The 14,659-nt window shown below is 36.7% G+C and overlaps 1 protein-coding gene across 3 annotated transcripts in view; it reads right to left on the bottom strand.

Annotated features, from left to right (window-relative positions):
• The window catches only part of VGLL3 (vestigial like family member 3), a 46,844-nt gene extending 34,014 nt beyond the window's left edge, over window positions 1-12,830 (bottom strand). Inside the window, exons 1-2 of one of the 3 annotated variants that reach the window (XM_016145821.2) lie at window positions 12,673-12,830; window positions 683-962 (exon numbers count right to left, since the gene is read on the bottom strand). In XM_016145821.2, the coding sequence (XP_016001307.1) occupies window positions 683-962; window positions 12,673-12,798 (406 nt within the window). In that variant the 5' untranslated portion in view covers window positions 12,799-12,830. The remainder of the gene's footprint in view (window positions 1-682; window positions 963-12,672) is intronic. The other 2 variants (XM_016145822.2, XM_016145823.2) reach the window with 2 other exon arrangements.
• Between the last annotated feature and the right edge of the window lie 1,829 nt (window positions 12,831-14,659).

The following is a 14,659-nucleotide window of genomic DNA, read 5'->3' as shown; positions in this document are numbered from 1 at the left end:
CTTGTAATTATCCCAATTAAGGTATCACCCGACAATTTTCAGTGAGCTAGTAACTGGATTCGAACACACCTCTGTGACCTCTAGATAGAGAGAAATAAAAAAGACACCCAATCTACTGTTCTACATTACCAAGGTAAAAACAGTAGTCTAAACCATGTAGATACAGTCAATAATGTTGAGATTATATACTACAAAGAGTTAATACTGCAACAAGGCAGAACAGAGAAAGTTATCCAGAGAACACAGCAAGCTTTCAAAGTTTGTATTCCTGGGTCAAACTCAGATCTCTGCTATGTCACCACGTAGCACCTAGTGGAATGAGCAAGAGCTCATTTTTAAAAGCTGATCCAGGCACGCCTATAATTTAGAGGTCCAAATTGGGCCATCGGGCCCTAAGGAATGGTGCCTCGCAGCTCGATCCTGCCACTATAAACTCCGGCTGGTTGCATCACTACTTTCCATGAGGAATTTAAGGGGTGTGACTGCATCCTTTCCAACCCTGCATTCCACATGTGACAAAACTGATCCAGCTGTTTGTCTGAAAGAAATTCCTTGCTGTCCTTAAAAATTAAAAAGCAAGTGGATATCCGTCCTTCAGGGGCAAGTCTCCAGCTGGAACCTGGTACAGGCGGTTTCGAAACAGAGACAGGGCTCCGGAGAGCATCTGCTTTTAAATTCTTACCTCGCCATAGGGGGGTTAGCCCCATCTTGCTTTTTGAAATGGCAGATTCTGGATGGAGGGTACTGGCTTGGCCCAAAGCTCTTGAGAAGTGTTCATCCACTACTGACCCAATGTCTCCCTGGAAATAAGTGAAAAGGACACAGCGAGAGTTAAGGTACTCCATCTCGGCAGGCTGGTCTTTCTCCTCCTCCTCATCCTCCTCCTCCTCCTCCTCCTCTTGTTTGCTGGGAAGCGTGACTTCCAGAGAGTCCTGCATCTTGCTGTATACCGCTAACTTCTTCTGGGATGGAATAAACAAAACACAGTATCAAAGACTGTTTGTAAAAAAGCATTAACTAGTTAACTTTTCACTAAAATATATATATATATAAATATTAACACATGTTTGCAAATTGAGCCTTCTTCATCTGCTTTACTCCATCTTCCTCCCCCTCCCCAAACCAGACTTCTCCTTCTCATCCTGAAAAAAAAGTCTGTTATTTCAAATTTAGCAACAACTCTTAATTAGATGGTATATTTTCAGAGTGTGAAAAGTTTTTTTTTTTTAATCTAAATAGTCCAAAAGGAGAGTGACTTAAAAAAATGTGACAGCCGTTTCTATTTTTTCTTCCCATTTTTTTCTGTTTTAAAGATTTAATGTACAGCAACATTAAACTTTGGGACAGGGAGAAATGTGGAATAGGAGGCCTAATTGTCTGAGGGAGTGGGAGGGAAGAAAAGAGCTTTTCGTAAATGAAATAAACTAAATAAAAACAAGAATGTAGCATCTTACAAAATGATTTGGCAGATATGTTGAACTCATTTCTCAAAAATCAAACTAAAATGACAAAATAAGTCTGTGTGAAGATCCATTTTGCATGGAACATATTATTTAACTGTTCCACTTATCACCATTATCATAGAAGAGAAAAAAGGTATTGTTATGGCTTACAGGAAATAATACAAAATACTAGCAATGGCTAGTATGACTTTTAGATAAAAATGAGAAAGTTTTCATAATTTTATAATGTGTTTTAAACATATGATTATAGCAATAATTATAATAGTAAATATATACATATATTATGCCAGTCTTATAAAACTTTATATTTATTAATTATCTTATTTAATTTTTACAATTCTATAACATGGTTATTGATACTATCCATATTTTAAAGATGATGAAACTAAGGCATAGTGAAGCGAAGTAACTTGTCAAAGCTCACAAAGCATGTAAGCCAGAATGCATAATAAAAATACGCAGGTGTATATATGTGCATGCATGTCTGTGTTGGTATCGAGTGTGAGAATAAAAATTACCAAAATGTTATGTCTTGTATTGTTTTTCTAGGTGGTAAGTTTGTGTCTGTTATTTTATGATTCTTGCTTTTCAATATTTAAAAAGCATTTTTCATTGCGCACAAGTCCAATGTGAATTAGATATAAGAAGATAATGCTAAAGATTATAAAATTCATTATCTTAAAGATGGAATGGTGAAATGAGCTTTCTATCATTGTATGCCTGCACAACCTAATCCTTTACCATACCATTTTTTTTTAATTTCAGAAAAAAAATGCATGATGGAAAATGATTGTGAGTTGAAAAAAATAAATCATTCTAGAATACACAGTAAGCACATAATTTTGCGAATGTTATCAAAACACATAACCCAGACTCTTACGTTTCTAACATAAGTACTACCTTGAAAATCTATAGCCCCAAATTATAAATGCATCATTCAATAAATTAAACCCCTTCCCCCAACAATGAATATGTTGTTCTTGTGTAAGGTATATTATGAGTTGCTGGTTATTATTTAGGGGCTGATATTTATAAATATGTATATATATGTATTTTATTTATAATTTGTGTCAATATGATTATCATTGTTGATAAATAGATAATTCATTCCTCATGAGTAAATATGTCTTGCTGATGAATAGGTGATTGTAATGACTAAGGAGCTGTATTTCTTATAGTCTGTTTTGCACAGATTTGAACATTTATATTTAATCTCAATAGAAAAATGGCCCAGCAACATACGTTATATATAAACTGAAGGGACTGATCTAAATGATCTCTAAAGTTACTCCCAGCTTTAAATTCCATTATAAACTTAAACAACTATTACAATTCACTAGTTAAATCACAGTACTCTTTCTCTATACACGTGTGTATTTGCTTAAAGTCATACCATTTTAAGCATATACACACATACTCTCTGCCCAGTACTCTGGTATAATAGAAAAAAGCACTGTTTTTAAATGGGAAGGGAATGATAACTGATCTACAGAGTGGCTTCACTGTCCCTAAGAGTTCATTATTATCTATTAAACCAATTTTATTTTTCTATTAATCTCTAACTCAGCATCAGTTTGTGAGAATCGAGTTTTGCGACTATTATTTCATTTGTTTAATTTTAGTATATATTCTAAAATGAAAAAGCTCTGTTTGTGTTAATTATCCAAAGAAAAGAAATGCTTTATTTTACCCCAATTAGCAATTAATTATTATATGAAATAAAATTAAAGTTTTATATGTGTAAAAATGTATAAACTACAAATCTTGATATAAATATAGCATAGTATTATGACCACTAACAATAATAAAATATCCTAATTTTTAAATTGATAGCAGTTGAATTTAAACTATAGATTTTCAATCTAATTAAGGTTATACAATTTTCCAAATGTGAAATAATTTCATGTTATTCTTTTTCAACCATTGTTGAATGGCTAGATATAGATAAATTAATCTAAAACTTACACAGTTTCCAATATAAAATAGGGGAAGAATGAACAAAATCTGCTATTGCATCAAAATATCTTTTATTAACCTATTTTCTAAAAATCTTTTTTGTTATATATGCATTAACTTCCTATATTCTTTGTATTTCATATATATAAATATATACTGATATATTATTTCTTTTGATATGCAAACACTTGTGGTTCTATAAAAATACCTATATTGACTACTCTATTTAAGTAAATAATTATAAAGTATAGCTTTTTTTTTTTTTAATCTCTCTCCGAACTCTTTAAAGTAGGTTATCTCCTAATTAAATAAGTTTGCTTGGAGACAGAAAAATAAAATGAAAAAGGAGCCTATAATACACCTACCAATAGGCAGGACAAAAGGCATTCCTATCATTCATTACCTCATGCACTTTTTTCAGATAAAGTTGGTTCAATTTTTCCAAATTATAGTGAACTTGCTTAAATATTTACATTTCTCACACACACACACACACACACACACACACACACACACAGCCTTACTATCAACATCAATTTTAAAGGAGGAATTCTAAAGTGTCCAAATGAACTGATAGCCGCCTAAAATGCTAATACTTAATTTGCATATATTTTTCAAACATTAAGTGTGAGCATGAAGAAAATATGACACAGAATTTAAAAAGCAATTGATTCTTATGCTGTAATTCGTAACATCCTGATATTCATCTTAAAAGACTCTTAAGCCCTGGCTACTTTCTGTTATCTGTGCTTTAGTGACTATAAATCAATTCTTTGCCTTTTTCTAAACTAAGTATGTTACTCATGTGCACTTTTCTGGATTGTTTTGATGTTAGCTCCTTGGAATGAAACTTCCCAAGTATTATCTTCTTTTCCAGAGAATAATATAGAAAATTCAAAACATTGAGAATAAATCTCAGATCATCAAAACCCAGATTTCCTGAATTAAGATCGAAAGGCAATTTAGATCATATTTTTCTCAAAACGCACAATCACTTCCTAAAAAGATTCAAATCACTCAGAAATGTTCATGCTTTTCTTAGGCGACCCTGAAGAATTGTTAATGAAAATGAAGAAGCCATCAAAAGAGACTTCAAAAACTACAAGATGGTCTACGTAATGCACATTAACCTGCTCATCCCCATCTCAGAGCAGTGACAACTGTTGCCCAGGTAAAATGATACTCAATTTTTGTGTGTTAAAAGCCACAAAGTTAAAACTAACTCAGGAAGAGGTTAGAGGAGGAGTCAGTGTGAGGGAGGCAGCCAAGGAAGTGAGAACCATACCCAGCCACCTCGCAGCCTGCCATCAGGCACAGCAGAAACAAACTCGCACAGGAATGTGCACGGGAAAGGGTTTGTCTGACAAGAGAAAGACTTCCATGTCAGGAGCCAAATACCACTAACTCCCTAAGGCTTAAGCCTACAAAATGCCAAATGATTACTGTGCATATGTGGAAACTTTTTCCTAAGGAAACAAAAGTATTTTAATGAATCATTGAATATTTGGAAACAGCTTTTTGCCTTTTTTTTCCCTATGTTCTAAACATGCTTGGAGCCTATAAGAAAAGACCACTAGCCAAGAGTAACTGTTTCAAAATTGTAAAGTCCATAAAAACAACGCGTTGGTCTTTGATCATATTTCTGTGAATTCACTTGGATAACAGATTTTTAAAAAAATATCTCAGACTTAAATTTTTAATCCTTAGCCTATTTGGAAGAGGAGGAATCAGGTTATGGATGGGTGGGTCAGGATGAGAAAGATGTGCCACATATCTTTTTTATATACACATTTTTTTCAATGAATTCTCACACACACAGATATTTTGTTTGAATAATTGTTTTTAATTTCCATATGCAAATACTGACTTATTTGACTAGAATCATCTAACTAGTAAATGGTAGAGAGGAAATTAGAATCTATTTCTGTCTGACTACAAAGCACATGCCAAGAAAATAGACTAAAGGAAATGAGTCTCTATATGATATTTATTTTAACTGAATATACAAACAAAAGCCCAGAGTCAGCATGGCATTTCATGCTAACTAAGGAGGTCTAAAGCTATCTATAACATTAAAATATATATATATAAATATATATTAGAGCTATAGCTATTAAGTAATGCAGTACTCTTTAAAATATATGTATATCTAGGTGAAATTGGACTGCTATATCTAAAAATGCATTGTCCCTTTGGCAATTCTGATACATAATACAATTTCCATTTTTTTTTTTTTTTGCAAGCCCTATTTTGGAAATGTGAGCAGTGCCAATTTGTGATACAGAATCACATCTTAAGATTCCGTGCTTGTTTGCTTGGTTTGGTTTTATTTTTCTTAAAAGCAGGAAGGAGAAAACCCAAAATAATATTACTTAAAATAATCAGCTATTTTTGAGAATAGTTGCCTCTCAATGATTCTGGTCATTATCAAAAAATCAAACCCATCCCCTCCAGGGATGAAATTTTTCTAGTTTTGAGGATTTTGAAAACAATGTGCCACATGCTTAGAAAGAATTTCAAAATTTTTATTCCCAAAATGTTTTAAGTGATGATCATATAATAAGGGCACATGTTCTCTATCAAACTTACTACTTTGAATGGAATAAGTCTCCAATGTAAAAATTTCTGGTATGTTTATATAATTATATTACTAAACAGGGTATAATTAATTTCACTTTCAAAAAAATTATGTTATTTATTGAATTGTCAACTAATTCCTATTTCATGTCAATAATTGTGCAAAGACTTGGAGCTACAACATTGAAAGTCATAGTCTGTCCCAAAACTCAAAGTGCTGGTAGTTAGTTGGGAAAAGCATTGTAAGGGCAATAGAAAGTAAAGGGAACTTCATGGATTATCCATATGACTGTTTTATTTCTCCAAGTAGCTAATATTCAAAAATTTAAAAATAAAAATAGTAAGTAGGCAATGTTAGGTAAATTGATAATTATTTTCTTGTTTTCTAAGGCAAATGAGATGGGAAGTGAACGTATTAGAAAGAGAACTGGAACAAGAGAGAAGATTTAACCAATATTAGTCCATGAGTCTGAGTAACTCTCTGGCCCTCAGCTTCCTCTTCTGAAAATGAGGAATTTTGAGTTGATTATCTCAAAGGTCTTATCCAATTCTGTATCCTAATAAGCAACATGCTGGAGCTCTAGAAAAATTCACACTTAATTTTGTTCCTTCCATTGGCTGGCTCTTCTGATTTTGCAGGAAACTAGCCAAAAAAAACCCTACAGACCATTGAAGACTAATTCATTCCCAGACATGGGTCATCTAGCCCAATTCTTAAGAATTACTTTTGGTAATTCCTTTATCTACCTTCACAATAACAAGAAAGGATGCATGCTTTGGGTTCCCCCACTAAATCCCACATGGACAAGTGTTTTGGGCTACTAAAACAATATTTTTAAGAGAAAAAGAACACCTGTTTACTCTAGGTCATTTAAAAAAATTTTTTTTTTCATTTTTTTTCTCTACTCAAGTACGAGGCAAGTGAAAAATAGTTCAGTTACCTCAGTTCAGACCACACTTGTAAATTACTGGCATAAATCTGATATCCACTGAAATATGGCATTTATGACTTCTTTCTAGAAGCAGATGTTTGGGTCCAATGGTTCAAGGTACTCTTATGGTCTTCTTAAATGAATAGCTAAAGCACAAAAACAGCTGCTTAAAGATGTTTTTTGAAAGATTCAGGGAATAATTTTGCCCCAAATTATTTTCTTCACTGTCTCGGCTAAGACTGATATTCAAGTATTAGAGAGCCTTTGTTTATTCAATGAAAATGTTTTACTGGAAATAATACCTTAAGTTATTATCTATTACCAGATGTATTAGCTTTGACAAAATTTTAAATGCTAACTGAAAACAGTGCCTATAGAATGGAATCCAAGCTAAACACCCAGGTTTTAGAATGACAGTCACCTAACTCACAAATTCGTTTTAGGAACTGCTGTAAGTATCCTGAGCATAATGTTTTCATTCTCACTGAAAATTCTCTTTGCACAGAAATATATGTACATATGACAGAAATATACATACAGCCCAATGGGGTCAGCTCAGCATCTTTTCCGTAATTGCCCAAAGAGTCACTGCTTGTATGGTTCTACACTTTGAAAACCCTCATTTCCTGTACTAAGGGACATGTCTCTGCCATCCCCAGCTTAATAAGTGCTCAGTGAAGTAGGGCTTCCTTGCATTTATCTAAAATACTCTTCATTTAAATTTCCAATGAGTGTTACCTAGTCATGGCATTTGGTTTCCTGGTGAACATATCCTCACAGTGCATGATTTTATAGATTTCAAGCCTGCCCTTACTATCATTATTGTAATCTCCTTTCTAGTTAGTTGGCTGTCAGAGAACACTGTTCAGTTAAGTTATTTTAAACTTTAATTTTTTTCTCTAGCTTTGAACCTTTTGGCTGAAAAGTTATCGGGAGCATAAAACTGTGAGGCACTTAAAGCTTCCAAGTCTTTGCAGTCAAGTTAATTTGTGTAGTGTGGAATTATAGGGGCTGTTCTTTCTCAAAGAAGTCCTGTATGAATTCTTATAAACACACTTAAGTCTTTACTTAGGGTTGCAAGAAAATTAGATCCTTCACCTTAAATAAGTTGATTGTGTATTGAAACTATCTAAGGTATAATTGTATTCTTTCTTCTTAATAAATCAAAACTTATGTTGGACTAGCAATGATAAATGAGGCACTTAAAGCTGACTGTTAATACCACTTCCTGCATATTATTTTAAATAAATAAATGTTCATTTGCTAAGTGAATATTCTGCCTCATCAACAAAGGATGCAATATGGATAGCAAAAGTCATTAGCATAATACAAATGCTTGCAAAAGGACTTTGGAATGCCTAAACTAAAAAAGTACACTACCAAGGACTTGGAAAGAATTTCAAGCTCTAAGGCCAAAGAATCTACTGCATATTAATCTTCTTTATCAAAAAGTTGATTTGGAGCACGAAAGACAAAAATAAGCTTATTGTGCAATACCAAGGGAAAAAAAAAAGCTTAGGAGACGGCATGGCATGGTGGAAAGATGCTACATAGGGGAGCAGGGGATGCTAATGGCTCTAATTTTGCCATCAATTAGTTTTGAGATCTTTAGCCAGGCATTTCTTCCTTATGACTATCTATTTTCCCTTTTGTAAAAGGAGGGCTTGAGGCATGTTTTCCTAGTTTTTTTTTTTTTTTTCCCTAACAAACAGAATGTGAGAGAGGTTTTATGACCTAATCAAGGTGGCACAGTCCAGAGAGTTTGAAAAAACTCTTTACAAATTTATAACTTGCTCTAATTTATATGAAGCCCAAAGTGTGATTGTTAAAAACTCCTATGCGCAGTTTAAAAAAAAAAAAACCTAGTGATTATTCTCTGCTTTTACCACCTCATCTATGAATTACACAATTCTAAGAGCTTCATTTTAAGTTTCTTCCTAACATTTAACATTATGAATATATGGGGAGGTGCAGTTAGACAGTAACAGACTGTCTGCATTTATGATGAGAAATCCATTGAGTATGAAGGGAATCTATGATTTCATATTATTCCCCTCATATTTCAAAAAAAATTTTTTCCTGACACATATTTCAAAAAAAAATTTTTCTTGGTTCCTACTGTCACTTTTAGAACACAAGTACATTCCTTTCTGCACATGTTCTACAGTATCATCATGCCTTCAGAGCATGTGCTGAGAGACCGAGTCAAGAGTTCTCCTGAGGAGACGTTAGGGACTGATTGATATATTACGGCTATGAAGTGACGGTGGGCTTTGGGACCAGATAACTTAGCATCCCTTAGCAAATCCTGACTCCATAGAGCACACTGTAAGATTTATGCATAGCCATGCAATTTCTAGGAATTAATGTCAGAAACTATAAAATTTCCTCTTCAGGCATATTTACATTACTTTAATTCATTTAGTTCACTGTATGCCTAAGTAACACATTGCAGTGCAGCCTGATTTATATGTAGCTAACTATGTTTTTAGGACACTAACCTATTACCCACCCACAATGTATAACATGTTTAATAAAAAACTAAACTTCAAGTGTACATTTGTGCATTTAGAGGAGAGTACACGTGCCTGGAGTATGAAGTTCTGTTATTTCAAAAAGAATTGTCAGCTATATACATTGAGGAAAAATATATTTGTTTAAAATTCATCATAATGAACCATTTTAATATACCGAAATTACAAGGACTTCAGAGCTATACAGATTTCAGGAAAAAATCAGTTCAAAGGTACACTACTACAACTGAATACAGAAGTTAATACAAAACTTTAGTGCTCTCTTTTCTAACATTTTATAAATTACCATTAAATCATCTTTATAACTCTATCATTTTTTCTGCTTCTTTTCTTTTATTCTATACTGTTTAGCAGATAAATCTGAGGCATGTACCTTTTTAATTTCTCAAATGCAGTAGAATTTGTAGCCCTTATTTTTATCTCCCAGGCAAGATGCTATTAAGGGTCACTTCCCATGTACGGAGAAAACAATCTTCATGGATAATAATGATAAAACCTTATGGAATGCAAAAACAACCAAAATATGTATTCTCAGATGACTGCATTAAGGCCAAGTCAATATTAGTCCCACTTCACCCACGCACCGCACAGTCTAAAAATGCTGTCAGCCTGATAAGAATTTCCTGATTTACTTTTTTTCAATAGAAAATATAGGTTATCACAATAAACTTCGAACAGTTATAGAACAGTAGTTACCCTATCGAGTCTCTTTAATTTGCTGGCCAATTATAGTCAAATAGTTTCTTTACTTGATTGAAAAAAAAAAAAAGTAATCTTGAACAAGCCATTTTGGTAAAAGCAACATGAAAATTTCCAAGCACGCCTCTCAACTAAGTTATTAAGGTCAACACAGCCTAGTATCTACTCAAACCATATCCACAGAAATTCAAAGTATAGTAGAAGCTGATCATTATTTACTAATATGTGCCACTCATCCATGTGTACAAATCCAGTAAAAAAGAAAGCTCACTCTTCAGTTTGTTGATAGTCTTAGCAAAAGAATAAAATTTGGGTACTGAGTCGGAGCTATTGCAAATGTTAGATAAAGGATTGGAGTTGTTTCTTATTAAAAACTAAATTTTATGAGTAGTGTCTTATAATTTTTCTGATCCTGGATCTTATTTTCTAGCTCGAAAAATACAAAAAAAAAAAAAAAGTATTACAATGCTAAAGCCCACCACACATTTATATTTTAATGGACTTATTTTTACAACTCTAGAATTATCCACAACTTCTATTATTCAAGTTATTTTTTAAGGGGAAAAGCACCTTTCTGAACGTTTAGTAAAATTTGAGTCTGTTGCTCGACAACATTCCAATTGGTAATTGAAGGCCTCTGCAGTCTCTGAGATAGAAGAAATGAAATGAGGAAAGGGTGTTTCATCTGGGACACAGTGTTTATAAAACACATAAACTGATTTCAAGCATCTCTTTGCCTCACTTGACTAACTTATACCTACATGGTTTTCTCCATTACTTATATCTTTTATATTTAAAGCCAAAGAAAAGCAAAAAACATAACCAAATTATTTAATCTGTCACTCCAGACCACTAACTACAAAATGTTTACCCATTCCCCTCTCCAAAGGTAAATTTTCTTTAAAATGCTTTAACTGCTGAATATTAAGTAATCATAATGATAATAATAATAATAGTAGCAAGAAAGTGGGGTTTCTTCCTCTTTTGCCTAGTTAGTCCTAGTTAAGCTATACTGTTCAGCAGATAAATCTGAGGAATGTACTCTTTCAAAATCAGATGAATTTCACAGTCCTTAGATTCTAAACAGAAGTTATCATTTCTTTCCAAAGAGTAGTGCTATAAATCTAGAGAAGACACAAAGAAAATATAGGAATTAAAAGGCCAGATTAATTAAAGAGCCAATCTCTTAAGACCATCATAAAACATAGGGTTCCTAACAAACTAAAAATAAATAAATAAATAATAAGTTCAATAAATTCTAGTTCTCTGACAAATGTCTCCATAAGTGTAATTTTTAAATCTCACCGAATCAACCCACTCTAATTCCCAGAGTCTGAGGACCCTATTTTGGTACAACCCAGTGCCACATACTCACATATGTGTTTTATGTAGAGCTAACTAAGCCTTGATACACACTCCACTCCGTTGATGTCCAGGGAGGAATGCACAGGGGTACCTAGTGCCAAATACTCCAGAACTCTACTCTTCCTTCTGAAGAAACTATATCATCTCCCTGATTCCCCAACCCTTTTTATCAAAAGTATTTTCAGTTGCTCTTGGCATGGTGGAGACCCAGTATCCTCTGATCAAAGATTACCTCTTGGCCAGAAGGGGACGGACACACACACACACACACACACACACACACACACACACACCACTGCCAACAGACTGAACTGTAACACCTGAGTTTTGATGGAATTAAAAGGGAATGAGGGTGAGGGAAGGCTGAAGAGGGTAAAGGGTGTTAAATACATGGCGAGGGAAGGAGACTAGACTTTGGGTGGGGAGCACACAATGTAATATACAGAAGATGTATTACCGAATTATACACCTGAAACTTATATGAATGTTATCAAATAATGTTACCACCAATAAATTTAACTTAAAAAAAAAGTGAATGAGGAACTTTGGGATCAATCCCTGTCCTCTAGTCAAAGTCTTAAAAAGACACGCTCTTTAGAGAAGTTCTAGTAACGTTTGATAGGCGTTACACTAGACCCATGTTTCACCATGAAAGTCCCAGAGAAGTCATTCCACAAACTCACTGTCCAGGTAGCAGACTCCCCAATATCAGTGACATATTCCATCCCCTTAATCAAGAAAATTCTGAAACACTCTACCTTTCCGAAGGAAACAAAATATTTGGTTTAAAGTTGGTTTACTCACAGACTCATAAAACAGATGCCCTTGGTAAGCTTCAGAGAACTGAGCACTAAGAGCTAGGATGGCTATGAGGGTAGCTCCCGCGGCAGCAGCTCAGTGAAGCCCCTAGCCAGGTAATTCCTCACTTCGAATCCCCACCCATCCACCCGGCTACTCGTCCTTTCCCGAAGCCTCTCTTCCTCTCCTCTGGTGGCTTTCTGCTGAAGGGCACTTCCTCAGGTCCCAGAGCATCCTCGTACCACAGATCTCGGCGGGACGTCGCCAAAGCCCCAGACCGATACTCTCGGTGCCCCTCGCCCCCGCCCCCGCCCCCGCCCCCGGCAAGCTGCCGGGTCGGTGACTCACCTGCTGGCCAGGTTGGGGCGCCGGGTGGTAGTAGGCTGTGGGGCAGGTTGCAGCTGCCACAGGGTTGGGCAGATACTGGGGTGCTCCATATGGCTGGGGGTGATACATCACCTCCGCACAACTCATGGCAGCCGGGGCAGCGGCGGCCCCCGAGCTGCCGCCGCCGCTCTACGCGCTCGCGCGACCGGCGCCGCCGCCGCTGCCGCCGCAGCTGCCGCCTCTGTCTCTGCTCCAGCTGCTACTGCGGCGAAGGCGGGTCCTCGGCGGCCGCGGGCTCCGCGCGGGGCGCGGGCTCGGGAGGGGTTGGCAATCAGCGGTGGCCCGTGTGCGAGCACCTTCATCTTCAGCCCCTCCGGATGTCCCCTTGCCCGCGCTCATATAGCGGCTGGGGGACACGGCGGCCCGCGAGGCGAAGGCATGGCAGTGCCGGGCTCCGGCGGGGGCAGAGGCACCCACGGCAGCGCCGCTCACAGACGCAGCCCTGGCCCAGGTCAGGCCGCCCTGGGGAGCCGAGCTCTGGTTTTTGCATACACACAATACACGCCCCGGGCTCGTCCTATCACCAGCGCTGCCGGCTGGGCGACGACTGGGAGGCAGGGGCAGAGGGAGGGGTCGACCCGGGAGGACCGGAGCACTTCGCCTCCCCAGGCTTTGACGCCGAGCGCTGCAAAGTTCCTCTAACTCTGTCCGCGGCGGGCGGGTCGCCCAGCAGGGGGACCCCGGGAAGGGCAGGCTGCGGATTGGAGCGAAGTTTGAAGCCCTCTCCGCCTCCCAGCCTTGAGATGGTAGTGGGAGGGGAATGGTATGCGAGAGGCTCCGCGCCCTCAGAGCTCAGCGGGTTCCCACCCTGTCTCAGTCACCTGGCTACCAGGGCGAGGCTTCCCAACCCCAGGGAGCTTTCACAGGGAACACTGACACGGAGGCGAAGGAAAGCCGAGTGTATAGAGGTAAAACAGAGCAGGCACAAAATAAACTGGGATATTCCCTACATAACCTTAAGTGAAAGTTAACTTTATTGTAAGTGCGCACATGCCAGAAATGTAATAGAGTTTTCTACAAGCAATCTCCACTTTAAGTTTACTCCTTCATCATATGACATTCTTGTGGGATGTCAACCTTGTCTGGCTTTTCCAGCCTGGTTCCACGGAACAATAGACAGTAACAATCCATGAAACTATTCAAAGGTTTCTCTGTTAGCAAGTGGTTTTTCTCCCTCTCTAAAATGAAAAAGGAAATCTGTTGTAGATGTTACTACATAGTCAGGCAAAGCAGAAAAAGGATTTATACTTATTTTATAAATGAACTCCAACTCTGACCTTTAACAACTATTTTTCTCCCTATATATAGGTATCTTCCTTTATGACAGAATAATCTTTATTTTTCACAGAGACTGTTCTTTGTCAGAGGAAAAGTCAATCTGGATGTCAAATGGACTGATGTTGTGGACTGAACCGTGCCTCCCCCTCAGATCCCTATGTTGAAGCCCTAACCCCCATGAGACTGTTTAACAGGGCCTATAAGGAGAAAAATTAAGCTTATATAAAATCATAGAGTGAGCTCCTAATCTAGAACTTGTGTCCTTTATGAAACAAAGACACCAGTGATCTCTCTCTGTGCTGGCATAGAGGATAGGCCTTGTGAGGATTCAGTGAAAAGACACAGTCTACAAACCAAGAAGAGAGGTCTTACCAGAAACAAATCTGAGGCCACCTTGATCTTGGACTTTTAGTTTCCAAAATTGTGGGAAAGTAAATTTCTGTTATTTAAGCCTCACAGTCTATGTTATTTTATTGTGGTAGTGCTATCAGACTAATGTAGATGTATTGTACTAATACAAACTTTTATGTAAGTATGTATGTAGGACAACACAGATACACGCATACATAAATGCATATACACTCACACATACACAAATTCATACACTTAAACACAAACTATAATAATTGGATAGGATCTCTTTGCTACTCATAACAGCTCTTATTCACTC

This window comes from Rousettus aegyptiacus, unplaced genomic scaffold (assembly GCF_014176215.1).
Source record: "Rousettus aegyptiacus isolate mRouAeg1 unplaced genomic scaffold, mRouAeg1.p scaffold_m13_p_4, whole genome shotgun sequence".
NCBI lineage: Eukaryota > Metazoa > Chordata > Mammalia > Chiroptera > Pteropodidae > Rousettus > Rousettus aegyptiacus.
The sequence above is the reverse complement of the archived record's forward strand: the minus strand, read 5'-3'. Positions and strand labels throughout refer to the sequence as shown.